This window comes from Salvia hispanica, chromosome 3 (genome assembly GCF_029641045.1).
Source record: "Salvia hispanica isolate PSC_SH4W2 chromosome 3, Shi_PSC_v1, whole genome shotgun sequence".
Taxonomy (NCBI): domain Eukaryota; kingdom Viridiplantae; phylum Streptophyta; class Magnoliopsida; order Lamiales; family Lamiaceae; genus Salvia; species Salvia hispanica.
The window spans coordinates 33,298,485-33,325,169 of record NC_142694.1 but is presented as its reverse complement, the minus strand read 5'-3'; the positions used below and the strand labels follow the sequence as shown (position 1 = coordinate 33,325,169).

The window sequence follows — 26,685 nt, the reverse complement described above, 5'->3', positions numbered from 1 at the left end:
AACATTTGTTTGAACATAATCAACTCACAGCCACCAGCAAAAGATATCACAATTTCTGCATTATATAATTTTATATTTCCAGTTATTATAAGCTTCCAATCAAGAGAGAGATCTGAGTCAGAAATGGCAGCTGCTGCTTCAACCATGGCCAGCCAACTCCAAAGCAATTTTGCGTCTTCACTAACAAGAAGGCTTTCCACTCCAAAGGGCATCTCTGGTGCTCCCTTTAGAGTGAGAAGAACCACTTCCTTCACAGTCAAGGCCATCCAGTCTGAAAAGGTCCATTCTCTAATTCATACTACTACTCCTATCATGTTTCTTTAATGTGCATATATTATAGTAATACTACTCCATGATTCACTTTCTTTAGAAATACGAGACATCTAAGTCATACTACAAGAGAATTCTTGATTGAGTTTTAGGTGTGGGTTGATGATGATGACACCTAGTTTAACCATTTTATTTATTGCAGCCCACTTACCAAGTGATTCAACCAATCAACGGCGACCCATTCATCGGAAGTCTGGAGACTCCTGTGACATCAAGCCCATTGGTGGCGTGGTACTTGTCCAACCTCCCCGCCTACCGGACAGCTGTCAACCCGCTGCTCCGGGGGATTGAGGTTGGGCTGGCCCATGGGTTCCTCCTAGTGGGCCCTTTCGTGAAGGCTGGCCCGCTTAGGAACACTCCCTATGCGGGTGGGGCGGGCTCGTTGGCTGCAGCGGGACTCGTGGTGATCCTCAGCATCTGCCTCACCATTTATGGGATTGCGTCCTTCAAGGAGGGTGAGCCCTCAACGGCCCCGTCGCTGACCCTGACGGGACGGAAGAAGTCGCCCGATCAGCTGCAGACAGCCGACGGGTGGGCAAAGTTCACCGGTGGATTCTTCTTCGGTGGGATCTCCGGTGTCACTTGGGCTTACTTTTTGCTCTATGTTCTTGACCTTCCTTACTATGTTAAGTAAGTTGGGAATGAATCAATGTATGTGTTGTTTTTCATGGGAATTCCAACAGGAAGTTGTATATTGACTTTTTTCATGGATGTTTTATGATGCTTTCTTAGTTATGTGTTGTGATTTGCTGATAGGTGCAGGCTAGGATTAACTGCTAAAATGAATCCAATCCAACTTAATATTATTCTTGTTTTAATTGTCGACAATGTAAAACAACTTTTATCAAACTCCAAAACATATGCACACCAGATTATTCTAGTTGTAAACATACTCAAACATGAAACATTAGTTGTAAATAAAGTTTGGAACATAAAAGTTTTTAATATTTTTATATTAAAACACCCACAATAAAATGTACACAAGAGATTAACAAACGAGATGAGTAGATGACCATAATATTTTAGAAAATTGTGTTTAATAGTTCAAATAAAAAGATATTAATAGTATAAAATATAAAGAAAAAATAAGAGATTTAATAAAGTAAAATAGTTTAAATATTTTATTTTTATCAAGACAAAATAAAGCAAAATAGATTAGACATTTTATTTTACTTTTTATCGAAAATGACTTAAGTAAATATGCCAGCCAAAATGAAATACTACTACTACGAATAAGTGGTGAAGGATATGTGAAATATAGTACTTACTTTATATTGTATGGAGTATTTTTTTTTATTACTATTGCTACTATATAGTAGGAGTAGCAAAATATAAAACCTACACAAATTCCACCTGAAATTCGATCATCAATGAGTTCGTTACTACCTCAGCTTCATCTCCCGCCAAATTCAAACTTCCCCAATTCCAACTCAGTTCGTCGCAAGAAATCGATTTCCCTCCTACAAAATTGCAGAAATCTCGATCAAATAGCTGCAATCCACACCAACATCATAAAGAATGGCCAGGAGCAAGACCATTTCGTCGTGTTCGAGCTTCTCCGTGCTTGTTCCAGATTCGACGCCATTGATTACGCAATCGAGGTTTTCCGTCGAACAAGGCAGCCGAATGTCTACGTTTACACCGCCATAATTGATGCTCTCGTCGCATGTGGGTCGTCCTACCACGCAATAAGCTCGTATGTCCACATGATTGAGAATTCCGTTTATCCAGACAATTTTGTCGTTAATTCTGTGTTCAAGGCTTGTGCGCTAGAACTCGATTTAAGGGTGGGTAAGCAGATACACTGCCACGGTTTAAAACTCGGACTGTGCTCGAATCGTCAGGTTAAACTGAAGCTGATGGAGTTATACGGAAAATGCGCAGAGTTTGATGACATGCAGAAGGTGTTCGATGAAATGCCTCAAACAGATGTTGTTGCTATGACAGTTATGATTTCCTCTTACTCCGAACATGGATTGGTTGAAAGGGCTCTTGTCGTTTTCGATTTGCTGAAGGTACGGGATACAGTTTGCTGGACAGCAATGATTGATGGACTTGTAAGAAACGGTGAAATGAGCAAGTCATTGGAGTGTTTTAGGCAGATGCAGAGGGAAGGCATTAGAGCTAATGAAGTCACAGCTGTCTGCATGCTATCCGCTTGCACATATTTGGGAGCATTGGAGCTCGGAAAATGGGTTCATTCATACATTGAAAAGTATGCTATCAAGGTTAATCATTTTGTTGCTTCGGCTTTGGTCACTATGTATTCGAGGTGCGGGAGCATCGAGGAGGCGGAAAGAGTGTTTGAGGAAGCGAAAGAGAAAGATGTGAGCACTTACAATTCCATGATTTCCGGCTTAGCGTTGAATGGCAAAACCATGGAAGCAGTTAAATTGTTTGGAAGAATGGTGAACCAAGGAATTAGGCCAACAAGCATTAGTTTTGTTGGTGTGCTTAACGCTTGCAGTCATGGTGGTTTCGTGGATCCTGGGTTCAAGATCTTCAGAAGCATGCAAAATGACTACGGATTTGAGCCAAGAGTCGAGCACTATGGATGCATAGTTGACCTATTAGGCCGGGCAGGAAAAGTGCACGAGGCTTATGAGTTCATTCAAGAAATGGGATGTGCACCAGATCGTATAATGTTGGGGTCGCTCTTGAGTGCGTGCAAAGCTCATAAGGAATTTGAGTTGGGGGAAAAGGTCGCAAAAGCTCTTCTTGATGATGACGGTGTGCAAAGATCTTGTGACCCTGGGACGTACATACTCGTCTCTAACTTCTACTCGTCTTGGGGGAAATGGGACGAGGCTCTGCTGGTTCGTGAGGAGTTGAAGAAGAAGGGCGTTGAGAAGGAGCCGGGGAGCAGCTCCATTGAAGTGAATGGCGAGATCCATGAGTTCCTCCTAGGCGACATAACTCATCCGCGAAGGGAAGAGATTTATGCAAAACTAAAAGAGATGGATGAGAAAGTGCGCGGAGAGGGCTATGATCCGCAAGTGGAAAATGTGTTGCAAGCCGTGGGGGATCGAGAGAAGGAACATGCTTTGGCCATACATAGCGAGAGGCTTGCTATATGCTACGGGCTTATATCGACTGAAGAGGGCCACAGTTTGAGAGTGGTGAAGAATTTGAGAGTTTGCGATGATTGCCACGCGATGATCAAGCTCGTCTCGAAGGTGAGTGGCCGGAAGATTGTGATGAGGGATCGGAATAGGTTTCATCACTTCGAAAACGGGAGGTGTTCTTGTGGAGATTATTGGTAGAGGAAGGTTGATTCTTGAAGTTTTGGATTTGTATTAGAGCTTTGGTTGAATACCAATCTCTCTCTCTCTCCTTCCACTTTATTAATATTATTGGTTATTTATTATTTCTTATGTCTTTTCAATAATTGCACTTTCACATGCCATTTTTCTGCAACAATGTGATTAAGTAGCAAGATAAAGCAAAGCCCATATGATTTAGTCTTACATTTCATGCTCTTTTTATCTAAGCTAGGCATTCTTTCCTACAAAAGACTAGGTTAACATAAATACAAATATAGTCAAAGGAATTACAGTAGTATTTTTTAGCTCTGTACTAAAAAAAAGATGGACCTATAACTCTATAAGATAGCTATAAAAATATGAATGCTCTCAAAAAATTTAAATTGCATGCTCGTACATAACAAATTGCACGTTAATTTAGGTACTATTTGGTAAGCAAGAATATCGGCTGTGATTAAATATATATTATGTTCAGTTCATGAAATTAAATTTCATAGCTTAATCTTAAAATAACGTGATAGCACAACTCCTTATCGGTAGTTGACTCGTAAACCAAACTAAACTCTTTATTTATGTCATGTCATTGATAAGAGTTTAACCTAAAACTTGGTATTAATCAAAATTGATCAAAACCATCTCTTGGTAACAACGAAAAGTCAGAAACACAGTTTTAAGAGCATCCACAATGGTCGACGAGTGACCGGCTAGCCGATTCTCGGCGCCGGCCGGTCCGCTCGCCAAACCATTGCAATCGGCGAGCGCTGGCCGATTCCCGGGCGCTGGCTGATCCGCTCGCCGCCATTGTAGGCTGGCGATCGGCGAGCGATCGGCCAGCGCATTTTTTTAAATTAAATTTTCGAAACACTATATATACACGATTTTCATGTCATCTTCATTCGCACCACTTGTTTTAACGAGTTTTCTCTCTCTCTCTCTTAATTTCTGTACAAGAGCAACAACGCGAAATGAGTAACGCGGGTGGTAGTAGTGGTAGTAGTGATGAGGAGTACGAACGACAAATGGACGAAGCATTGGAGGCCTATACGGAGGGTGAGATAGACCGGCTGCTACAAAGGGCTATGCAGCCGGCGGTACCTCAACCTCCACCCGTTGTCCACCGCCGAGCAGTGATTGCTCGGGATCACGTAGCTGCACATCAGCGGCTATATGACGACTACTTCGCAGAGCAGCCATGGTTTAACGCCAACATGTTCAGGCGGCGTTTTAGGATACGCAGGGAGCTGTTTATGCGTATCGTTGACGCTTTGGAGCGTCGATATAAGTGCTTCCGCTTCAGGCACGATGCGGCTGGCAGACCCGGCCACACCCCTATTCAAAAGTGCACTGCGGCAATCAGACAGTTGGCCTACAGAGGCACGACAGACATGTGGGACGAGTACCTCCACATCGGTGAGACGTCTGCCCTGAAGTGTCTGAAGCATTTCTGTGAGGCCATCGTTGAAATATTCAAGGACCAGTATCTTCGAAGCCCTACCCCGACAGACTGTCAGGATCTGATGCAGATGCACGGGGAGAAGCATGGGTTCCCGGGGATGTTAGGCAGCATAGATTGTATGCATTGGGAGTGGAAGAACTGTCCCACTGCTTGGAAGGGGTTCTACACAACCGGCTACAAGGGAAAGAATCCCACGATGATCCTCGAGGCCGTAGCTGATTATCGGTTGTGGATTTGACACGCGTATATTGGGGTAGCCGGGTTGAACAACGACCTCAACGTCCTCAACTCGTCGCCCCTTTTCAATGAGCAGTGCCAGGGCGTCGGTCCGGCCATCAGTTTTGTCGCCAACGACAACCGGCATGATATGGGCTACTACTTGGCGGATGGGATATACCCTAGGTGGCCCGTTGAAGTGGTCAGTTCTCTGTCCTTGATGGTTTCGCATGTGAAATTGGAGTGTATCCAACTGATCAGGAAGAGATTCCCGACCCAGCTGAGTCGTTGATACGACGACCGAGACCTGACTTCAAACAAATTTCCTCAACCCACTTCTACTGATTAGTATAGCGGAGGTAAGGTTCGAATCCCACGAGGATGGACACGTTTAGATAACTGTGGTGACTTTCCTGGGTGTTTGGTTAGCTACCACGCTTGGGTTGAGATTTTACCTAGACAGGAAATAAGGTAGTACTCTACTGACTAGTAGGCGGGAAAATAACAGACATGTGGGAGTGTTCGTGAAAATAGGGGACAAGGTGTATCAGATACACATGGAAAGTAGACAGTTACTAAAAGAGGAAAATTAGGTAACAAGGTGTATCTGATGACTGGGGCTCTCTGACAGGTCTGGATAGTACTTCTGAAAAGTAGGGAACAAAAGTAAAAAGTAACTTAAAAGCAAAAGTGGCTCAAACTAAAGTTGATTTTGACGTTTTCTTCTTCACCAAGCATTAACAGAATTCAGATAAACACAAACACCATGACTGAACTTCAGATTCACAAATTCGAACTTAAGATCCATCGATTAAAATGCTTAAACTTAAACTAAACGGTAAACTGCAACTTTTTCTTCTACTGACTGACATGCAAGGTGGTAATCACAGCGCAGACAAGAAATTCATGCATGAAAACTTGACTAACTTAGCTACAACTCGAATCAACAACTTCCGATGAGGAAACACTTAGAAATTGAAAGCAATAACTAAATCTAACTTCCCTAGGCAGAATGAAGCAAACTCAAACCAAAGTGACATGCGAAATAAGAACTTCATAACGTAAAAGCTGGAATTTAACAAAGTACTTCAAAAGAGCACCAACGATGAGTGTTTGCAGAATAACTAGCGATGAAAACAAGTAAACTTTAACTAAGAAAGCGATTAAAATTGTTTGTGCCACTCCGGGCGATGATACTACTATACTACTGCGATAACTGGCTGGAAAGGCGAACTGATGACTTCTCCGGCAGACTCTTGGAGAGTCAAGTGACCATGGCTGTGGCGAGGAACAAGAGGTAAGATAATGCTGAAGGATGGATCTTCTAGAGAGAATTCTACTAAGTGTGATTGTCAAAACTCCGAACCGAACTCCTTCTCTCTCTCCAAATGGCTCCTTTTATAGGGAGGCTTGCCCTTGCTTTTAGGGTAGACTTCTCCCGCATTTTGACCATTTTGCCCTTGTAAAATAATCATCCCAGCTATCCTCCTTCTCCATCTCGAGCCTTTTCTCTGGCGTGCATTCTGGTCAGTATCGCACCCTTCTAGTGCCCTTTTCACTTGCGTCACACGAATCGCCACCTACTGACTTGCAGATAATACATGTATTTCACGACATACTGACCAGTAACCAAGGCTTAGAATACGACTTATCAAACTGATCACACTAACCACATGCTTGTCCTCAAGCGTGAAGACAAACAAAAAGAAATAAGTCAAATTCGAGCCTGGTTACTCCCCCTGACCGACTCTACCTAGCTAGACTCAAGACTCTGACGCAAAAGAAAAGAAAACACTAACGACACAAACACATACACATATAGTTAACTTAAACACACAGAACAGGCTATATTTTCAACCACCCTTCCCCTCGAGATCAGGTGCAATCCGGCCTTAGGCAACCTTGAACTTCCGCCGCCCCCCTTTTCTTCCTCAGTCAGTATATCTGCTTGTCACGATCACCCAATCCTAGGCCAAACACTGGGTTCACTCAGTCACTCATTCCTCATAGGGGATGTTAGGACTGTTTTCTCTCAATGCTAAACCACAGATGTTTCGGACTCAGATCTCACATGCAGCTCCCGAAGGTATTTAAGGCTTGTAATGGGGCTAGTGGCTTGTAGCGTTTGGGGTAGTTGTCCCTAAGGCTCTAAGTTCAAAAACTAACTTTTTATTTTGATGAGGGAGAACTGTGTGCATTCGGGCTTCTGGCTAGTGCTTCTTCTTCGGCCGGACAATTTCTGACATTGGCCTCCAACTGGTCAGTAGCTTCCTTGTGGCTTCGCCACCCTTATTCCTTCTTCCTCCTTCGTCTTTTTGTGGTCAAGTATCTGCGACCATTTTCTTCAATTTTCTTCTTTGTGGCTTTGCCACCCTTATTCCTTCTTTATTTTTTTGGACCTGGAAATTCCAGATCGATTTTCTCCTTCTTTCTTTTCTTCAGCTGGTTCCTTTTGTATGTCCTCCTGGGCAGTTGCCTCCTTGCCTTATGCCTTGCACGCACATAGTTCCAGTGGCTGATTGGTTATTTCGGGGTATAAGTTAGGCTAGAAAGTGGGGTTCTAAAGGTAGGTTTTTTTTTTTTTTTTTTCGAGGGGGTTTCCTACTGCCTTCAGGGTTTGCTACACGCGGTCACCTTGCCCTAGACATCATGTGGTAGCCTCTCTTTTTTTTTTTTTTTTTTTTCAGTATTTAGTGGAAAGTGGTTCCACCTTAGGCCTTTAACTCACCTTTTAAGAGGGCTTTCGTGTCTGACCTAAGGGTTGAGTTTTTCCTTCATACTTGCATCATCTATACTGACTAGGGGTTACTGGAGGGGGTGGTTTCCGTTTTCCGGCATGTCTTATCTCCCTCAATTCCCCTCACCGTCAGTTCGAGGCAGTTGAGTTTTAAGCCCATTCATAAAACATAACACATAATTCCTAGACCTAACAAACCCTAAAAAAAACTAACATGCACTGACTCAAATAACACATATATACATGTCATATTGGCCATTAGCTCCCCCCTCTCACTTCACAAGTGTCTGCCCCAGATACGGGCTGTGAAGTGAAAAGTGGGAATGGCTAGTATTACGGACACACACTTATAACAAACATATATTATATCTAAAAACTTCTCACACTTAGACTATGCAATAGGCTAAGTGGGAGAGTTTCAGATATAAACATAGATGTACAAAACATAACAAAATATTTACAAACATGATATATAAACATATAAACTCCTCACACTTAGACTACGTAGTAGGCTAAGTGTGAGGTAACATGCTCACGACTAAACACAAAGGAAAACATAATAACATATGCACCAAAGAAAAACATAATAACATAATAAAAGAAACACTAAAAAAAAATTAAAAAGAAAAACTAACTGGTCAGTTGGGGTGGTTCGATCAGATGTTCCTCCTGCTCCTTCGTGGTGCAGGGTTCTGTGCAGGTGGGTCCGTTGGTTCTTCCTCAGCAGGTCCGGTTTGGTTGTCGTCATCCTTCTCTTGCTCATCATCTTTCTCTTCCTCAGGTCCGGTGGTTCCAGCTTCTTGTCCTCCATGTCCGCTTGGTCCAGCTTCATTGCTTGCTTTTCCTCTTGCCAACTCCTTTAGTACGCTCTCCATTAGGGCTGTCAATTTCGCCATCTCTGCTTGCGATTGTCTATTCTCCTCAGCCAGCTCAGTCACTGCCCGCTCCAAATTCTCTTGCCTCAGCCTCTGCGCTTGGTCGATCGGGGCAGCTTGCACCTCCTGGCCTTGTTGTGCCCTTCCCCCGGGGGCTTCTCCCATTGGGTAGAACTGGGGTACTCCTTCTCTATAATATACCAAGTTGGTGCGGACAAAGAAGGGTACATCAAATATGCCAGGAGCGTCGACCATGTACATTGGAGACAGGTCCTCTGCCTCTGTTATGATGATGTTGTTGCGCACGAAAGCTCCTAGGATGTTGCAGAGGGACAAGTTTCTGGCTGGGTAGGTGGCTATTAGATGGCATTGGTAGGCTGTCCAAAATCCCAAGTGTAGTTTTCTTCCACGCTTAGCACACCACACTAGGTACAATTCTGTCATGGACGTTCTGGCGGCCAAGTTACTCTGCCCCAGCAGGTTGTAGCCTAAGTAGAGCTGCACCAACCGTAGCATGGAATTGTTGAAGTGGGTGGATCTGGATTTTGTGGAGGCGAACTGGCCAGCATTGGGGTGGGTTAACTCCTCCCAGGCTTCCTGGGGCTCAAATTCTATATGACGCCTCGGTACCCCCCTCTCACGGCTTCTCCAGTCCGGCCCTATAGCCTCCTCCAGGCTACACATTCCCAATCTGACAGTCCACTCTATCAAACTCATCGACAGTTCACCACCGAATATCCTAAAGGAGATTGACACCTCGTCTAGGTCTGTGGTTACTTGGAACCTAAACGTGGTGAAAAACTCCTTCGCTAATCTCACGGATATCTCTGGGTCCCTATTATCTAACAGCCACTCAAAGCCCAATGCCTCTATACTGGCCAGGAAAGAATCACGTACAGACAACTCATCCAAAGAGGGTATATGGAGTACCTTTCCGCATTTGACTTGTTTGCTACTGTCATCCTTGTCGTAAAATGCATCCTGAAGCTTTTGGGTGTCGAAGTGCTTCATGTCCTCCATAAGCTCATCAGTGAGCGTTACCCTCCACCGCCGGTATACAATTCTCTCTACCGGAGGGTGGACTAGTTCAAGGTGGTTGTCTGGGAGCTGCTGCTCGTGATAGTCTTCTCCTTCTAGAGAGATATCACTCTCTGAGTCAGAATCCTCGCTCGAAGTGTAGTCTGTGTCGCTTGATCTCTCTTTCTCTTCTGGCTCTCTGATCACTATGCTTGCATTGGCAGTGCGCTGCTTCTTCATCACTTGTTTCATTTTGACAGGGGCTTTCCCCTTCCTCTTCCTTTCCTGAATTCTCTTAGTTTCTTCGACATCCATTGCCTCTGCTTCCTCGTTGGCTTGTGTTGAAGTGTCCTCCTGGGCGGTAGGCTCGGCCACCATGCGGGCATTAGTATCACTTCTTGCTGCCTCCTCCCGACCTACTGACTCTGATGCGAGGTCCAGACCCTCAGCCACCTTGTCAGTGTTCTCCTCCTGGTCAGTCGGCGTTGCTGATACTGTCCTTGTTGCCAATTGGGTGTCCTCCTGGCTAGCATTCGAGGGCTCCTCCCCAGGTTTTGTAGGAGTAGTCTTCTCGGCATCACTCGAAATCTCCACTGCATCTGCGGCGGTGTTTGCTCCTGCCTTGTTGGACGTCCACTTTCCCAAACACCTCTGTGACACTCTTTGGGGTTTCTGCCTTTCCGCCTTGGGGTCGTTTTTCAACACTAGCCTCCTCTTTACTGGTTTGGGTTTAGTCACCACTGAGGCTTCCTCTTGAGGTGTTTCTGGGTCTCGTCTCTCCTCTTCAAGTTGTTCGGCTCTTTCCGGTTGTTCGTCTGTCTTCTCCTCCACTGACTGGTGGGCTACCCCTTCCGACCTTTCCGCTTTCTTTGTTGCTTCCTCCTTCCCTACTGCCTGGGATGCGAGGTCCAGTACCTCAGCCACCCCTTCAGGGTTTACCACGATCCTATCCCCCTTGCCCAAAACCGCTTGAAATTCTTCCTCTGTCATTATCCCTTGCTTCCTGGCCGTCTCGTTCAGATCTATCTCCTCCTCCGCTACATCGATTCTCTTCTCAGTGGCCCTAATCTCCTCTGCTTCACCTTTCTCGCTCTCGCTTTCCCCTCCTCCACTCTCCTTGTCTTCTGTTTCTCCCCAGTTGGGATCTTGATAGGCGGAAAGAGGGCTGACGTCTAGCGGCTCTGTTTGGTGTATGAGAGAAGGGTGGGAGGGTTCTGCTTGTGCAGCAATTATTGGGGGAATATTTTCGGACGTTGGAATTGAGGTTTTTGGGGTGGTGGTGAGTGGATTTTCTGTGGTTGTGGTTGGGGTAGGGTTTGATGTCGCCGGCACTCCTCCGGTTAAGCCAAATCCAGCTAGGGTTGCTGTCCAGTCTCTGTTGGGGTCCTGTTGGCTTAGAAACGCCGCCAGTGCGTCTAAAGGAACCATCGCCGGAATTTGTGTCGTCGGCGGTGGTTGTGCTCGTTGTGGGCTTGGCGGCCTTGATTCGGCTGCTGTCTGGGGTTCAGACGAGGCCCCGCCGGCGGTAGATGCTCGGTTGACGGTTGCTTTCTTCTTTGCCATGGCTGTGCCGGTGTGGTTTGCGGTAGTTTCTGTAGTGGGTGGTGGTTTTCGGAGTAGGGGTTGCGGTTGTGGAAAAGAGAGTGCAGGTGAGAGTTTGTGAGAAGTTTGTAAAGTGAAGGGGAGTAGGTGGTGGGGTGTTTTATAGGGTGGTGGGAAGTTGAGGGTTTTGACCGGTTGCAGTCGGTCGTCCGGTTGAGACGCTTCGTGTGGAGGCGGTTGTGTTTGCTGGCAGCTGATTGGACGTTGCTTGTCACGTCCTTGCTTCACGCGCCTCCCAGCCTCTGCACCCGCCTGCAAAGCTGCATAAACCCAATTTCAAACCCTACTCATTTCCCTCTCTCTCAATTAGCTAGAAATAGAAAAAGTAGATAAATGGCTCTTTAATATAATTCAGAGTTTCACCCAAGTGGCATTCTCGTGGTCAGTACGAACTCCGAATTAATATTTAAGATCCGAAAAAAATCTTTTTGTTGTTTTTCTTTCTTGACTTAAATTAAATTACCAAATATTTACAATATTTACCTCATTACTAAGGGTATTTGAAGTTTTACCTGGTCAGTAAGTACACTACATATGACGTTAACCAGGTGGAACTTCAAATCCCTTTCCTACTGGTCATTTAGATGCTCTTAAAGTGTAGTGAAATTTCTTCCACTACACACACCTCTTCATTTTCCCTATATATTTTCAATCTATGTCCATTAACGACAAAAGGTTCAGAGTTAGGGATACTCCCTGAAATCTCGACCGCTCCATTAGCACGTAATGCAGTGATAATATAAGGTCCTGCCCATTTTGATTTGAGCTTCCCAGGCATCAGCTTCAATCTTGATTGGAAGAGTAGTACTTTCTAACCAACTTGGAGATCTTTGGTTCTCAGATTTTTGTCGTGCCACATCTTTGTTTTCTCCTTGTACCACATGGCTGAGTCGAACGACTCCAATCTGAGTTCTTCCAGCTCCTGTAGTTGTAGCTTCATTTCCTCTTCACAGGCCTTAGCATCCACATTAACCTGTTGTACTGCCCAGTATGCTCGGTGCTCAATTCCCACTGGCAAGTGACACATCTTCCCAAAGACGATGCGGTAGGGGGACATCCCTATAGGAGTTTTGTATGCTGTCCGATATGCCCACAGAGCATCTTCCAACCTTATGCTCCAATCTTTTCTGGATGGGTTGACTGTCTTCTCTAAAATGCTCTTTATTTCCCTGTTTGAGATCTCCGCCTGCCCGTTGGCTTGGGGGTGGTAAGGACTGGATAGGCGGTGATGAACTCCGTACTTCTTCATCAATGCTTCGACCGTTCGGTTGCAGAAGTGAGTCCCTTGATCAGAGATGATTGCTCTTGGTATTCCAAACCGGCTGAATATATGACTCTTGAGGAACTTGGTGACTTCTTTAGATTCACAAGTGGTCGTGGCCTTGGCTTCTATCCATTTCGACACGTAGTCAACTGCCACTAAGATGTAGGAGTTCCCATAAGATGAGGGAAAAGGACCCATGAAGTCCATACCCCAGATGTCAAACACCTCACAAACTATTACTGGAACTTGCGGCATTTCATCTCTTGCGGAGATTCCACCGGTCAGTTGGCAACAGTCACAACCTTTGCAAAACTCGTATGCATCTCTATTCAGGGTTTGCCAGTAGAATCCGTTATCTAGCACTTTTCTGGCAGTCTTCCTAGGCCCGAAATGCCCTCCACATGCCAAGGAGTGGCAGTGCGTCAGTACATCCCGTTGCTCCCAGTCAGGAACACATCTTCTAATGACCTGGTCTGCTCCTGCCTTCCACAAGTATGGGTCGTCCCAGAAATAATACCTTGCTTCGCTCTTGATCTTCATCCTCTGAGCCTTTGTTACGTTTGGCACCATTGGCAGTTCCCCTGTTACTAAGTAGTTTGCCAAGTCCGCATACCAGGGTTCCTGTCCCACTTTCTCCTTACCCTTGGTTGTTGCGTCCTGACCAGTAAGTCTCATCACTTCTTCCCAATTGATCTTCCTTGCGGAGAAAATTACTTCACATAAATGCTCTTCCGGGAATCGATCCCTTACATCTTCACTGTTCCCTTCTTGTATTATTCTGCTCAAGTGGTCCGCTACCTTGTTCTCGACTCCCTTCTTGTCTTCTACCTCCCAGTCGAATTCTTGTAAAAGCAGCACCCATCTGATTAGTCGAGGCTTTGACTCCTTCTTCGCAATGAGATACTTGATCGCCGCATGATCAGTATAGACGATGACTCTGGATCCCAGTAGGTACTGCCTGAACTTCTCGAATGAATAGACAACCGCCAACATCTCCTTCTCGGTGGTGTCATAATTCCGTTGGGCTTGATTCAAGGTTTTTGATGCATAGAATATCACGTACCTTTTTTCGTCTATCTTCTGACCCAGCACGGCCCCCACTGCATAGTCACTAGCATCGCACATCACCTCGAAGGGGTGATCCCAGTCAGGAGCCTGAATGATCGGTGCAGAAATCAATTTTTCCTTAAGGAGGTTAAACGCAGCCTTGCAATGCTCATCGAAGACGAATTCCACCTCGTTCTGGAGAAGCCTGGTGAGTGGTTGGGCAATCTTGGCGAAATCCTTGATAAATCTTCGATAAAATCCCGCATGGCCAAGGAAACCTCTTATTCCTTTCTGATCAGTAGGGAAGGGTAGTTTGGATATGACATCCACCTTAGCTTGATCCACCCGGATTCCTTTTTCCGACACCACGTGTCCTAGAACAATTCCTTCTGTAACCATAAAGTGACATTTCTCAAAGTTCAAGACCAGACTCTTTGCTTGACACCTTCCTAGCACTACATCCAAATGTTGCAAGCACGAGTCGAAAGAGTCTCCATAGACAGTGAAATCATCCATAAAGATCTCTATACAATCTTCAATCAAGTCCGAGAATATGCTCATCATGCACCGTTGGAAAGTACCGGGGGCGTTGCATAGGTCAAATGACATACACCTATACGCATAGGTTCCAAATGGGCACGTGAACGTGGTCTTATCCTGGTCCTCCGGGTTCACATAGATTTGAAAGTATCCACTGTATCCATCCAAAAAGCAGAAGTACTTCCTCCCAGCCAGTCGCTCCAGCATTTGATCGATGAATGGCAGGGGGAAGTGGTCCTTCCTGGTTGCAGCGTTCAGCTTTCGGTAATCTATACACATTCGCCAACCAGTAACTAGTCTGGTGGGCACTAGTTCATTCCTCTCATTCTTAATCACCTGGATCCCTGACTTCTTGGGGACCATATGGATTGGGCTAACCCATTCACTGTCTGGCACCGAGTATATAATGCCCAGTGAGAGCAACTTCAAGATTTCCTTCAGTATCTCTTCTCGCATGTTTGGGTTCACCTTTCTTTGAGAGTCCCTATGCACCTTGGCTCCATCCTCTAGCCTAATGTGGTGCATGCAGACGTCCGGGCTTATACCTACCAGGTCCGTAAGGCTCCATCCAATAGCCTTCTTGTTTTTGCTCAGCACGGTCAGTAGTCTTGCCTCTTGTTGTCCAGTCAACCCGCTGTTGATGATTACGGGGAATGAGTCTTCCTCCCCTAGGTAGGCATACTTAAGGTTTGCTGGCAATTTTTTCAACTCCACTTGCGGGGGTAGTGTGTCTGTAGGTAAAGGGTTCTTCTCTGAATCCTCCTCTTGTTCCTGTTCAGCATCTGATTTTTCCTCCCTACTGGCCGGTACCACGGCCCCTACGGATCCTGCTAGTTCTGACTTCTGACAGAATTCCATAATTGCTTCCTCGATCTCTTCGTCAGTCAACCCTCGGCTACTGATCAGATCACACCATGAGGCTGCTTCCACATCAGCCTGGGCATACACATCCAAGGCTTGGAGCTTTTCCTGCAATAATTCGGTCTCAAGAAATTCTTGGACTAGGGGGTCAATTACATCAACATAACATAGATTTTCAGAATCTATTAGTCTCTTCATGGCTTCGTTGATGTCAAAGACAAATTTCTCACCATTAAAGTCAATGCATATTGTCCCTTCGGCCATATCCACAATTGTCTTAGCCGTTCTTAAAAATGGTCTTCCTAACAATATCCCGCTAGACTCCCTAGCTTCTGGTTCACTCATTTTAATGACATAAAAATCAGCGGGATAAGTAAAGTTCTGTATCCTGACCAGCACATTTTCTAACACACCCTCAGGGTTAATACATGACCTATCAGCCAATTGGATTAACACCCTAGTATTCGACAATTTTACCCCCTTTAACCGATTATAAATGGATAACGGCATAACATTGATAGATGCTCCTAAATCACACATTGCATGCTCGATTTTCACATCTCCAATTGTTATGGGTAGGGTAAACATACCTGGGTCGGCTCTCTTGGGTGGTAGCTTCTCCTGTACAATGGCCGATGCTATTCCCTCCACCATGATCTTTCCATCTTCCTGGGCCTTCCCGGCTATGAACTCCTTTATAAACTTCCCCAGGGGGGCAGTCTCACGGCTTGGAGAAATGGTATGGTGACATCCAGCTTCCCAAAGATCGACATGAAATCCACCGGGTTTTCTTTCTTCCTCTTCGTCACAAACCGATATGGAAACGGTTTTTCTCCCTTAGCCTCTCCAGTCAATCCTTGTGGATTTCCTGTTTGTGCCTCTCGGGTTCGAGGGTCTGATGTGGGTATTACTCCTTCCGGTCGCTCATTTCCAGGTTGAGTTTCTCCCTCCTTTTCTTCCACGGTAGGCTCCTTGTTTAGAAAAAACGGATCCTCCATCTGAGGCAGAGGCCTCTTGAGCTCTTCCGCTGGGATGACGTCGCTCAGCACCCCTTCTCCATTAGACTCCCCGACAGGGTTCTTGAGCTGAGGTCCATTATAGGCTGTCCCGGACCGCAGTGTAATTTTGCTCACATTTGCCTTTTCCGGTACATGGACTGTAGATGGGAGTTTCCCTGAGTTCCCCTTCATTCCGCCCACTGAGTTAGCGAGTTGGGCCAACTGCCTGTTCATCATATCCATATTTGCCTATGCTCCTTCTGGGCACTTTGCATCCCTTGCATTGTTTCATTACTGGACTGCAAGTCATTTTTAATGCTTTGCTGCAAGGCAAGCATCTCCCCCATCATGTCCTCCATAGACCTCCTCGACCTGTTTGGCTGATGGAATTGGTTTGAGCTCTGGTGCTGGTTATACTGAGGTGGTGGGTTTGACTGGTAGCCTGAGAAATTTTGTTGGTTTTGGTTCGGTGGGTGCTGGTTATATTGGGCAGGAGGGTTATACTGGTCGTGGTTTTGCTGGTACTGACTTTGGTTTTGGTGGTGGGTGTTATGTTGAGGCCCTGGGTTAAATTGGTTTTGGTTTTGGTTTTGGTTTTGGTTTTGGTAGTTTCGCTGATGGGGTGGCACATAGGTAGGGTTCGGGTTCTGGTTTTGAGAGTTTTGGTTCTGAGGATGCTGGTTTCTTCCTACCCAGTTAGATTGGTAGTCAGGGTTTGTTGGTCCGCGGTTGGGATATTGGTTCGGTTGGGGGTTGGGTTGATTTGGAGCCTGATTTTGGTTCTGATTTTGGTTTCCATCTCCCCATCGGAAATTTTGGTGGTCCCTCCACGGTGCATCTCTTTGTTTCCCCGGAATCCAATTGCCGTTGGAATTGTAGTAACCTGCGGCATTCGCTTGCTCCACATCCGGCGAGTTGTCCGGCTGATCATACGGTAGTGCTGGGGTTTCTTGGCCTCCAGTTGGAGAAGGTGGTGGAGTGTTCTGTTTGATTGCAGTCAGCAGTTCCTTCTTTAATTCCTCCATCTTCAAGTCCATCCGTTCCTCCTGGTCAGTAGCCGAAGCACTCGCTACCCTTTCTCTGCTGTACCCATCTCTCGCATTGTCGTACGTCTTCTTCGCATTCAACAGCTTGCGTAGTACTTTTTTGGCTTCACTCACTCTCAACTGGGTGAAATCACCTCCAGACGATGAATTTGCCAGATCCTTGGTTTCTTTGTTCATTCCCTCATAGAAGGTGTGGTGCACCTCTATCTCCTTCATGCGATGGTTGGGGCATGACTCCAGAAGGCTCATGTACTTCTCCTAGTACTCGCTCAGGGTTTCATCATATTCTTGCCTTATGCACGATATTTTCCTCTTCAATGCACTTGTCTTCGAAGATGGGAAAAGTTCGGCTAGGAATGCTGACTTGAAGTCGGCCCATGTATTGATGGAGTCGGCTGGCAGGCGCATGAACCAAGTGCTGGCCTCTCCCTTTAGGACAAAAGGCAGGGCCTTCAGTCTATAATCGTCCTCGCTCGCTCCTGCTGGCCGCCTCTGTGCCTTTCAGATTTTGCAGAACTCATTTAAGAATTCGTATGGTCCCTCGTAGCTCTTCCCACAGTACGTCGGTAAGATTGCGATAACGTGGGGTTTCACATCACAGGCGGTCTGGCCTGGGGTGACCACTATGGCTTGTGGGGGGTCTCCGTCGGCATGTGCGGTAAGTGTCACAAGCTCGGGATCGTCCTCACCATGGTCGGCCATCCTTACTAGTGTCCTTACTGGTTGGGGTGGAAGCTCCGGGAGCTGGTACTCTAGCTCCTCTTTTTCTTCGTCGCTACTCGTGCCTAGGTCGGACAGTGCTGTCGACAGGGCAGAACGAGTGGTAACGAGTATTGTTCCTCTGGGAAGTATCCTTGGTCTCCACTGGCCAGGAGCCGAGCCACTTCTCATAAACTGAAAACAAAAAGAAAAGACAAATTATAAACAGTATGTACACCAAAAAGATCACACACAATAACAGGTATAAACGCCATCCATCCCCGGCAACGGCGCCATTTTGAAGTGGTCAGTTCTCTGTCCTCGATGGTTTCGCATGTGAAATTGGAGTGTATCCAACTGATCAGGAAGAGATTCCCGACCCAGCTGAGTCGTTGATACGACGACCGAGACCTGACTTCAAACAAATTTCCTCAACCCACTTCTACTGATTAGTATAGCGGAGGTAAGGGTCGAATCCCACGAGGATGGACACGTTTAGATAACTGTGGTGACTTTCCTGGGTGTTTGGTTAGCTACCACGCTTGGGTTGAGATTTTACCTAAACAGGAAATAAGGTAGTACTCTACTGACTAGTAGACGGGAAAATAACAGACATGTGGGAGTGTTCGTGAAAATAGGGGACAAGGTGTATCAGATACACATGGAAAGTAGACAGTTACTAAAAGAGGAAAATTAGGTAACAAGGTGTATCTGATGACTGGGGCTCTCTGACAGGTCTGGATAGTACCTCTGAAAAGTAGGGAACAAAAGTAAAAAGTAACTTTAAAGCAAAAGTGGCTCAAACTAAAGTTGATTTTGACGTTTTCTTCTTCACCAAGCATTAACAGAATTCAGATAAACACAAACACCATGACTGAACTTCAGATTAACAAATTCGAACTTAAGATCCATCGATTAAAATGCTTAAACTTAAACTAAACGGTAAACTGCAACTTTTTCTTCTACTGACTGACATGCAAGGTGGTAATCACAGCGCAGACAAGAAATTCATGCATGAAAACTTGACTAACTTAGCTACAACTCGAATCAACAACTTCCGATGAGGAAACACTTAGAAATTGAAAGCAATAACTAAATCTAACTTCCCTAGGCAGAATGAAGCAAACTCAAACCAAAGTGACATGCGAAATAAGAACTTCATAACGTAAAAGCTAGAATTTAACAAAGTACTTCAAAAGAGCACCAACGATGAGTGTTTGCAGAATAACTAGCGATGAAAACAAGTAAACTTTAACTAAGAAAGCGATTAAGATTGTTTGTGCCACTCCGGGCGATGATACTACTATACTACTGCGATAACTGGCTGGAAAGGCGAACTGATGACTTCTCCGGCAGACTCTTGGACGTCAAGTAACCATGGCTGTGGCGAGGAACGAGAGGTAAGATAATGCTGAAGGATGGATCTTCTAGAGAGAATTCTACTAAGTGTGATTGTCAAAACTCCGAACCGAACTCCTTCTCTCTCTCCAAATGGCTCCTTTTATAGGGAGGCTTGCCCTTGCTTTTAGGGTAGACTTCTCCCGCATTTTGACCTTTTCGCCCTTGTAAAATAATCATCCCAGCTATCCTCCTTCTCCATCTCGAGCCTTTTCTCTGGCGTGCATTCTGGTCAGTATCACACCCTTCTAGTGCCCTTTTCACTTGCGTCACACGAATCGCCACCTACTGACTTGGATCCTTCAATCCTGCACACTTAAGCAACTGTTTTGCAGATAATACATGTATTTCACGACATACTGACCAGTAACCAAGGCTTAGAATACGACTTATCACCCGTCTTTGTGAAGATGATCAGATGCGCAAATGAGGACTGGAAGACCTACTTTGCGGAACGGCAGGAGTCGGCGCGCAAGGAAGTGGAGCGCGCATTTGGTGTGCTCCAGTACCGATGGGCGGCAATTAGGGGTCCATCGCGTTTGTGGCATGTCGACTGCATTGCTTCTATAATGTACGCCTGTATTATCATGCACAACATGATAGTCGAAGATGAAGGTGTACAACTGACTAATTGGGCCAATGACGATGAAGTCGGTCCAAGCCACGGCGTTGCCAACCCCAACGTACGAAGGGGGTACCTCACGATGAAGCCGGCCGCCTCCAGGCACATGCCGACATGCGCCAAGTGGATGCGGATATACAACTCCAAAAGGATTTAATTGAAGAGTTGTGGGGCGGAGGATTGCACGGCAATAGTTTTTTTAGTTTTATGTATTTTTTTATTATGGTATTTTTTTTAATTAATGTGATTTTTTTATTTTAATGAAATTAATGAATTTTCCCGTATGTGTCGTATGTTTAATTCCGCATTTTGTGTTTATTTCCATAAATTTAGTTGTTTTTTTAATAGTGTTGATGATGTGGTTAGCCTGTAGCTAGCCTATTACTTGTCCAGTTACTTGTTCTGCTGATATGGCAGGAGGAATTTTAGTGGTGGATGATGTAGCAGGAAGAAAAATAGGCTAGTTTATGACTAACCTATTTACCATTGTGGATGCTCTAAGTTTCCTAAAGTGAGGAGGAAAATTAAAAAGTTATGCAATAAGTATAGTGAATAATGCACTACTTTATTTATTTTCACAATTATTACTATTACTTTTTTGTTAGATAAAAAAATTAAACCAACATAGTAACAAAATTAAGAATTACTAGTAGGTAATTTTCACGTGTCATAATATTCACGAGACCCAAAATACTCAATTCACGAGATATCCACTCGCACACACCAAATGGGAGCCGAAGATCCTTCCCGAATACCCCGTCTCGGTGACACGTGTTGTCCTTGACTTGGTAGACCGTTCTCTCCCTACACGCAACCATAGTACTCCCTCCATTTCACCTATCCATAAAGGAAAGAATTTTTTTTTTTTAAAGCAAATGAGATTTTATAACTCTATTTAGTGAAGAGACAGTGAACCAAAATCCATAACGCCGAAAGCATGTGAATTGGGACACGTATAAAAAGCTTTTCATTTTTATAAGTAATTCATAAACCGCACCCACTTTTCCAAATTAGAAGAATAAATTATGCACCTAAACAATTAATTGGAAAAGTAAAGAGCACAGCAGTAAGTTGAATACAGAAATTACCAATAATTAGAAGTAATATTATAGCATAAGGTTTTGATTAATTGTTGAATGCTTCGAAAATGAGATCGAGTGACAGTACTGAGTGAAGGAGAGCAGATTAAAGAGCGGCTCAGATGAGCGTAGACGGCATCTAATTTAAGCAGCCACGCCACCGCACTTGTTAGCAGGAGAGCAGATTAGCCAAACGCTGCCGTATGGGTCCTTCACCTTGCCCGCGCGTCCACCGCAGCACGCGCCTTCACCTTCCACCACTTGGTCGTCGGAAACGGCGCCGGCGCCCACCGCCTTTGCTACGGCAGCTTCCACTGCTTCGGTCTCCAGGCAGAAAACGCCGCTCACACCAGATTTCACGCTGACCAAATTTAAATATTTTATTTATATAAAGGCTAAAATAGGCATGAGAAAATAAAAAAAAATGTTAAATATGCAAAAGTATCAAATAAATTTGTGAATCCGGCGGTCAAAAAGCAGATATTATGAAACCGATAAAAGATGCAAGTACGTAGTAGAAAACAAATACAGTATCATACGCTGAAAAATAAGGCAACTATTCGAGTGAGAAATCACGAAAATCTATCACATAATCAACGAGTATAGGGAGAAAACGAAGAACGAAACAGAGTAACATTCATCACACCAACAGATCTACGCAAAAACAACTGATCAAAACGATAAAATACGCACGGAGAGTCGTCGGAGAGGTCAGAAACAACGAAAATGGAGGATCCAATCTTGAGCTCAGCAGAGCGAATGAGAGGCAGCTCCTGCTCCGCCTTCCTCTTCGGATCATTCACTCGGTTCAACTCCTCAGCTCCGAACGCCGCCTTGTAGAACTGCACGGCTTCGTTCGCCTTCGGAGCCTCCACCACCAGCCACGACTTCACCGCCGTGAACACTTCTCCGGAAACTACATGTGCCTCCTGCGCCATTCTCAAAGTGTTAAAACCCTAAGAGAGAGAAAATGTGAATTTTTCAGAATGCAGAGAGAGAGAAACAGAGTCTGAATATACTGAAGTTGGATAAAGGATGTTGTGTGGGGTAAAAAGCCGGTATTAAATAATTGTATATTTCAGAATTGGCCCCCAAATTTTGTTTTATTTGCAAAATCATCCAGTGTGCCACTTCTTTATCGTAGATTTTACATTATTTAAAAATTATTTCTATATTTTTATTTTAGAGAATGAAATTTCTATCATTCGACGCACTCTTTATTCTGCAGTGACAGAATACTTTTGATGGCTTTTTAGAGATTTAGAAATTTAAAAAAAAAGAAAAAAAGGACTAAATACAAATATTACAAACTGAATTATTTTTATTGGATGAAAAAAAGTACTACTTCTACTCCATGAAGAATAAGCCCACGGAGGACTATTTATTTTGTTTACAGCTGAAGTGAATTTAAATTGTTGTATGTAGCCCAATAATATAATATACACAAATGAGATTTTATTTATATTTGTAGAGTTAGAGAACTTAATGTAGACTCTTTTTTTTCTTTCTTATCTATCACGTCTCTATTTCTAGATAACTGTAGCATTAAATTTAAATAAAATTGAAAATCCTTTATAAATATCTGATATATTTCCATTGGTTTTTTCAAATTTCATTGTCTACAAGTCAATTTCGTTGCCTAAATCGAACAAAGATCACTTTAAATTTGTGGTTTTTCTATAAATCTTTCCTCAAAAAAATCTTATCACTTGATGATTTTTCATATCCTCGCGACAATCATGTAACCCTACCATGCCCAAAACACATGGCATCACTTGAGAAAGTCGAAACTTATACTCCATCAATTTCTATATAAAATTAGATCACTACAGTCTATACATAAAGAATATCAAGTGTGGATAAAGCAAGAAAAAACAAACCAAAACCTCTATTTAAATTAACTATACTCTCTGCAGCTATACTTGTTACCCCATAGTTGAACTATACTATCCCTGTGGCGTGGCGGGTTGGGACTACGCAAAATTAAAATGAGCAGTTACCTCAGGCACTGGCGGGCGAACCAGTCCGTGGGACCAGGCACGCCAGCAAGTCTCTGATTCTGTACCCGTTGCCCCAGAAGGAGGCGAGGCAGAGGCCCATGATGGCCATGGCAACTACAGAGCAAGCTGGGGGCACGGCTTGGGTGCTTCCGAGAAACTGAGTTGCAAGAAGGCCTGCTAGGGTTGAGCTCTGCATTCCTGTGCACAGTGATATTGTTCTGCAAACTTCTTCTTCTAACCTGACGAGGAACAATTTATGGAGTATATCAGCTTCGGCCATATATGAACGTTGCAGAGCTCAAAATCAAAATTTGGTGTTCAGCATATATATGATTATGTGTTACTCTTTCTACATTTAGTCCTGGTGGTAAGCTAATGGATTGGATGGAGCAATCAATGTTCGAGCATATGCACATTGCAGAGCGAGAAATCAAGATTTATAGTTTACACGTTACCCATTCTACTTCACCTAGTCCTAGTGCTAAGCTATACAATGAATTCTGTCCAAGAAACACCAGAATTTTGTTGAACATCTCAGCTTCAAAGACTTCTTCGAGTTATTTTTGCTGTTTAGGGTGAATTTCATGACAAAAGGATTGTTTTACTTAATTGTGTGATATAAATTTGGTGGTGGAAACTAAATGAGCTGAAAGAGGTGAAGACAGGGTTGGATATCGTGGTGTAGTCTAACGTGATGAGCTAAATCTTGAACTCAAAGCAAGAGGAAATGAAGAACATCTAAAGAGGTTAGAAAATTTGTGACCAAATTAAGCATATATCTGATCAAAATCTAAATTATAGTGTCATCTGCCTCGTGTCAAGTAAAGACATTGCCATATGGGTAAAGTTTTCCGGGTTACTTGCCTGAGAGGTTGAATCTTGGCGGCCCAATATCCCAAGGTAAACGAAACTGCATGAAACGCCAGCACTGGACCAACCAATCTCAGCCCCTCAGCCGAAAGGATTTGGCTCCTATTTATGGCAAGTGGACTTCCAATGCACAATGAAGTGCAGACCATCGCGACAAATGGCATCACAGGTTGCAGAACGGATACAACAGGTTTGGCATAAGTGTTCAGCACCAAGCCAAGAGCGATAGGAGCAAGAACCACCTGAAAGAAAAGGGCAAAAAGTCACAAGATTAATAACTCAAGACAACATAACAGTTTAGTAATCAAAATCACCGGCCAACTGTTCTAATTGCTAAGCACCTGCAAAATCGACTTTGACATTGCTACAGCATCGACTGGGACAACAGAGCCAATAAGAAGGCCAGTTAAAAGAGGAGTGACGAGAACAGAGGCAATGGTTGAGGAGCTGGTCAAGAGGATGCTCAAGGCCACGTCTCCCTTGCTCAAGAAGCTAGCGTAGCTAGACAGCTGTGCCCCTGAAACACACGCCATCAAAACGAAACCAGCGTAGAACATCGGGGACATCCCAAAGGCACGTGCGATGAACACACCAAGGGCAGGCTTCAAAACATATTGAGCTATAAATCCAACGGATAGTGGTAAAGGTCTGCACACAAGACAAACACATAGGTGTTTTCACATGCTAATTCATATCCAATGCAGCCAAATTTGAGAAGGTGTAGTAAAGTAAACCTCTTGAAAGCTAGGGCAAAATCATCAATGGAGAGTCGAATCCCAATAGACAACATGATTCCTCCGAGTGCAGGAGCGTACAGTTCTCGCGACACCCTGCACGTTCCTCTATCGTTTACAAGAAAACAGAGAGATATACACAACTTTAAGAAAGCATTAAATTTATGTAATGTTCAATAACAAGAATCCAAGTTTCCCAAAACAAGAAACAGGAAACAGTTCACAGTTTATGAATTGAAGCTGTGTGATATAGAAATATGTAGTATATGTGTGTGTTGAGTGTGTGAGCAAACCCTACTAAACAAAAATAACAGTAAATTAATTCTTTAGAATCACTGTCAGAGTAGTTATGAACAGGAATAGAGTAAACTTGTCAGCAAGATAAAGAATTACACTCAATCTAGAATATTTTAACTGATTTAACTATCAAAGATGAACAACAATAACAAAAAAAACAAAAAAGTAAAAAAAAAAAAAACTCTTCATGCTTCAAAACCGAAGACCAATCATTAACTAATCTAAAGAAATCAACCAAAAAGTTGGAATTCGAACTGAGCTCAGAAAAGACCGCCTGAACAAATTCACAAACACATGATCAACAACATTCAACACCATCCTAACAAAATTAAATCCCTAAAAAAATAAAAGATCCCCACCAAGTGAACGTCGATGGCTTCCAAAGAGCGGAGACGGCGGTGAGAGCCACGACGACCGGAAGCAGCGCCGACAAAGCCTGAGAGCCATCGGATTTATCCTCCGCCGTAATCGTGTTCTCGGCGCCGAATGAAAGCAGCGTGAAATTTCCCTCACGTTTGTGCAGGCCAACCCTCCCTATGAAGGGAGACGAAGTTGAGCAACCGACGGCGATCAAAGAGCCCCGTTTGACATCTCGGTAGTTTCGCGAAATCGCGTTTGGAATCGGAGAAAAGGAATTGGGTTTTACGGGAATTGAGCTCTTGGAGGCGGAAATATGGCGGAGAAGCAGAGTTTTGGGGGCGGTTTGAAGCGAGAGGCTTGGAATTTGTGACATTGCTTGGCTCGCCGGAGATAACTTGGCGTTTTCCGGCGAGTTTTGGACGGCGGCGGAGGAGGTGATAAGGTGATAAAATAAAGTGTATTCGAAAATAACATAAACAATATATTTATTCACGTTTTGCTGTCATGTTTTAATTTGGAAGCTGATTGGTTGTAGTCTCAAATTCCAAAATATATATATATATATATATATAGGGGGTGTACTAGTATAACAACTAATTTTAAAGTTACAACGTACATCCAACCACGTGCTGTCACATGGCACGAAAAATGCAATATTGTATACAGAAAAATGCAATACGCATTTGTAGAAGCTATAAATGAATTTCGACGGATTGCATTTTTGTTATATGCATATTGCATTTTTTATCATTGAGTTTTGCATTTTTGATATTGACTGTTTAATTTGCATTTTATATATAGACGAATTGCATTTTTATATGTGAAAATGCAAAACTTAACAATAAAAAATGTAATTTATGTGAAAATGCAAAACTCAACACTATAAAATGCAATTTACATACAACTAAAATGCAATCTGCGAAAATGCATATACAACTAGATTGCATTTTTGTGTTTAAAATATTGCATGTTTTGTGCCACATGGCAGCACCAGATTGGATGTACGTTGTGACTCTAAATAAGGGGGCACCCTAGTGCTTCCCTATATATATATATATATATATTCTGAATATATAGGAGCACCAATTATCATAGTTGATTTATTGCTCAATTCTCGAAACTTCTTTACTCTTTAGTGTGTTTTCATATTACTAATAGAAGTAGGCTTTAATTTAGTAGTTTTAACATTTTATTGGTTAAAATATCTTAGGTTGATACGTATTCACCATGGGCATGCATATCAATACATAACTTTTGTGTTGATATTAATTAAGTTGAGAAAATATATTTATATTTATGCATAAAAATACAGTTCCTAGGGGGACAAGTCTCAACGCTAATACTCTACATAATTTTATTTGTATACTATTTGAT

At 43.8% G+C, this 26,685-nt stretch overlaps 5 protein-coding genes across 7 annotated transcripts; 2 read left to right on the top strand and 3 right to left on the bottom strand.

Moving 5' to 3' along the window:
* The first annotated feature begins 93 nt into the window (after positions 1-93).
* Positions 94-1,065, top strand: PSAL (photosystem I subunit l). Its single transcript, XM_048110787.2, has 2 exons — positions 94-279; positions 473-1,065. The coding sequence occupies exons 1-2, from the start codon at positions 124-126 to the stop codon at positions 962-964; spliced, it is 648 nt and encodes a 215-aa protein (XP_047966744.1). The 5' UTR covers positions 94-123; the 3' UTR covers positions 965-1,065.
* A 133-nt stretch (positions 1,066-1,198) lies between these two features.
* On the top strand, positions 1,199-3,697 carry OTP80 (Tetratricopeptide repeat (TPR)-like superfamily protein). The gene has a single exon (XM_048118366.2). It carries the CDS (start codon positions 1,701-1,703, stop codon positions 3,591-3,593), a length of 1,893 nt encoding a protein of 630 aa, XP_047974323.1. The 5' UTR covers positions 1,199-1,700; the 3' UTR covers positions 3,594-3,697.
* Positions 3,698-8,534: 4,837 nt separating this feature from the next.
* LOC148930602 (uncharacterized) lies at positions 8,535-9,897 on the bottom strand. The gene is made up of 2 exons (XM_089066544.1): positions 9,001-9,897; positions 8,535-8,540 (listed from the first exon to the last, which is right to left on the bottom strand). The coding sequence occupies exons 1-2, from the start codon at positions 9,895-9,897 to the stop codon at positions 8,535-8,537; spliced, it is 903 nt and encodes a 300-aa protein (XP_088922670.1).
* Positions 9,898-20,599: 10,702 nt separating this feature from the next.
* On the bottom strand, positions 20,600-22,092 carry LOC125210581 (uncharacterized protein At5g48480-like). Of its 2 annotated transcripts, XR_007174375.2 has the most exons (3): positions 21,744-22,092; positions 21,139-21,411; positions 20,600-20,808 (listed from the first exon to the last, which is right to left on the bottom strand). XR_007174375.2 is itself a non-coding variant. In XM_048110119.2 (2 exons), exons 1-2 carry the CDS (start codon positions 21,986-21,988, stop codon positions 21,195-21,197), a joined length of 462 nt encoding a protein of 153 aa, XP_047966076.1. In that variant the 5' UTR covers positions 21,989-22,092; the 3' UTR covers positions 21,056-21,194. The 2 variants fall into 2 exon arrangements, 1 of the variants encoding a protein (XP_047966076.1); XM_048110119.2 differs by lacking the exon at positions 20,600-20,808 and having other exon boundaries at positions 21,056-21,411.
* On the bottom strand, positions 21,752-25,834 carry LOC125215834 (Sodium Bile acid symporter family). Of its 2 annotated transcripts, XM_089068067.1 has the most exons (6): positions 25,311-25,834; positions 24,655-24,750; positions 24,262-24,568; positions 23,915-24,162; positions 23,051-23,289; positions 21,752-21,979 (listed from the first exon to the last, which is right to left on the bottom strand). In XM_089068067.1, exons 1-5 carry the CDS (start codon positions 25,682-25,684, stop codon positions 23,052-23,054), a joined length of 1,263 nt encoding a protein of 420 aa, XP_088924193.1. In that variant the 5' UTR covers positions 25,685-25,834; the 3' UTR covers positions 21,752-21,979; position 23,051. The 2 variants fall into 2 exon arrangements, with proteins under 2 accessions (XP_088924193.1, XP_047973360.1); XM_048117403.2 differs by lacking the exon at positions 21,752-21,979 and having other exon boundaries at positions 22,842-23,289.
* Positions 25,835-26,685: the final 851 nt, after the last annotated feature.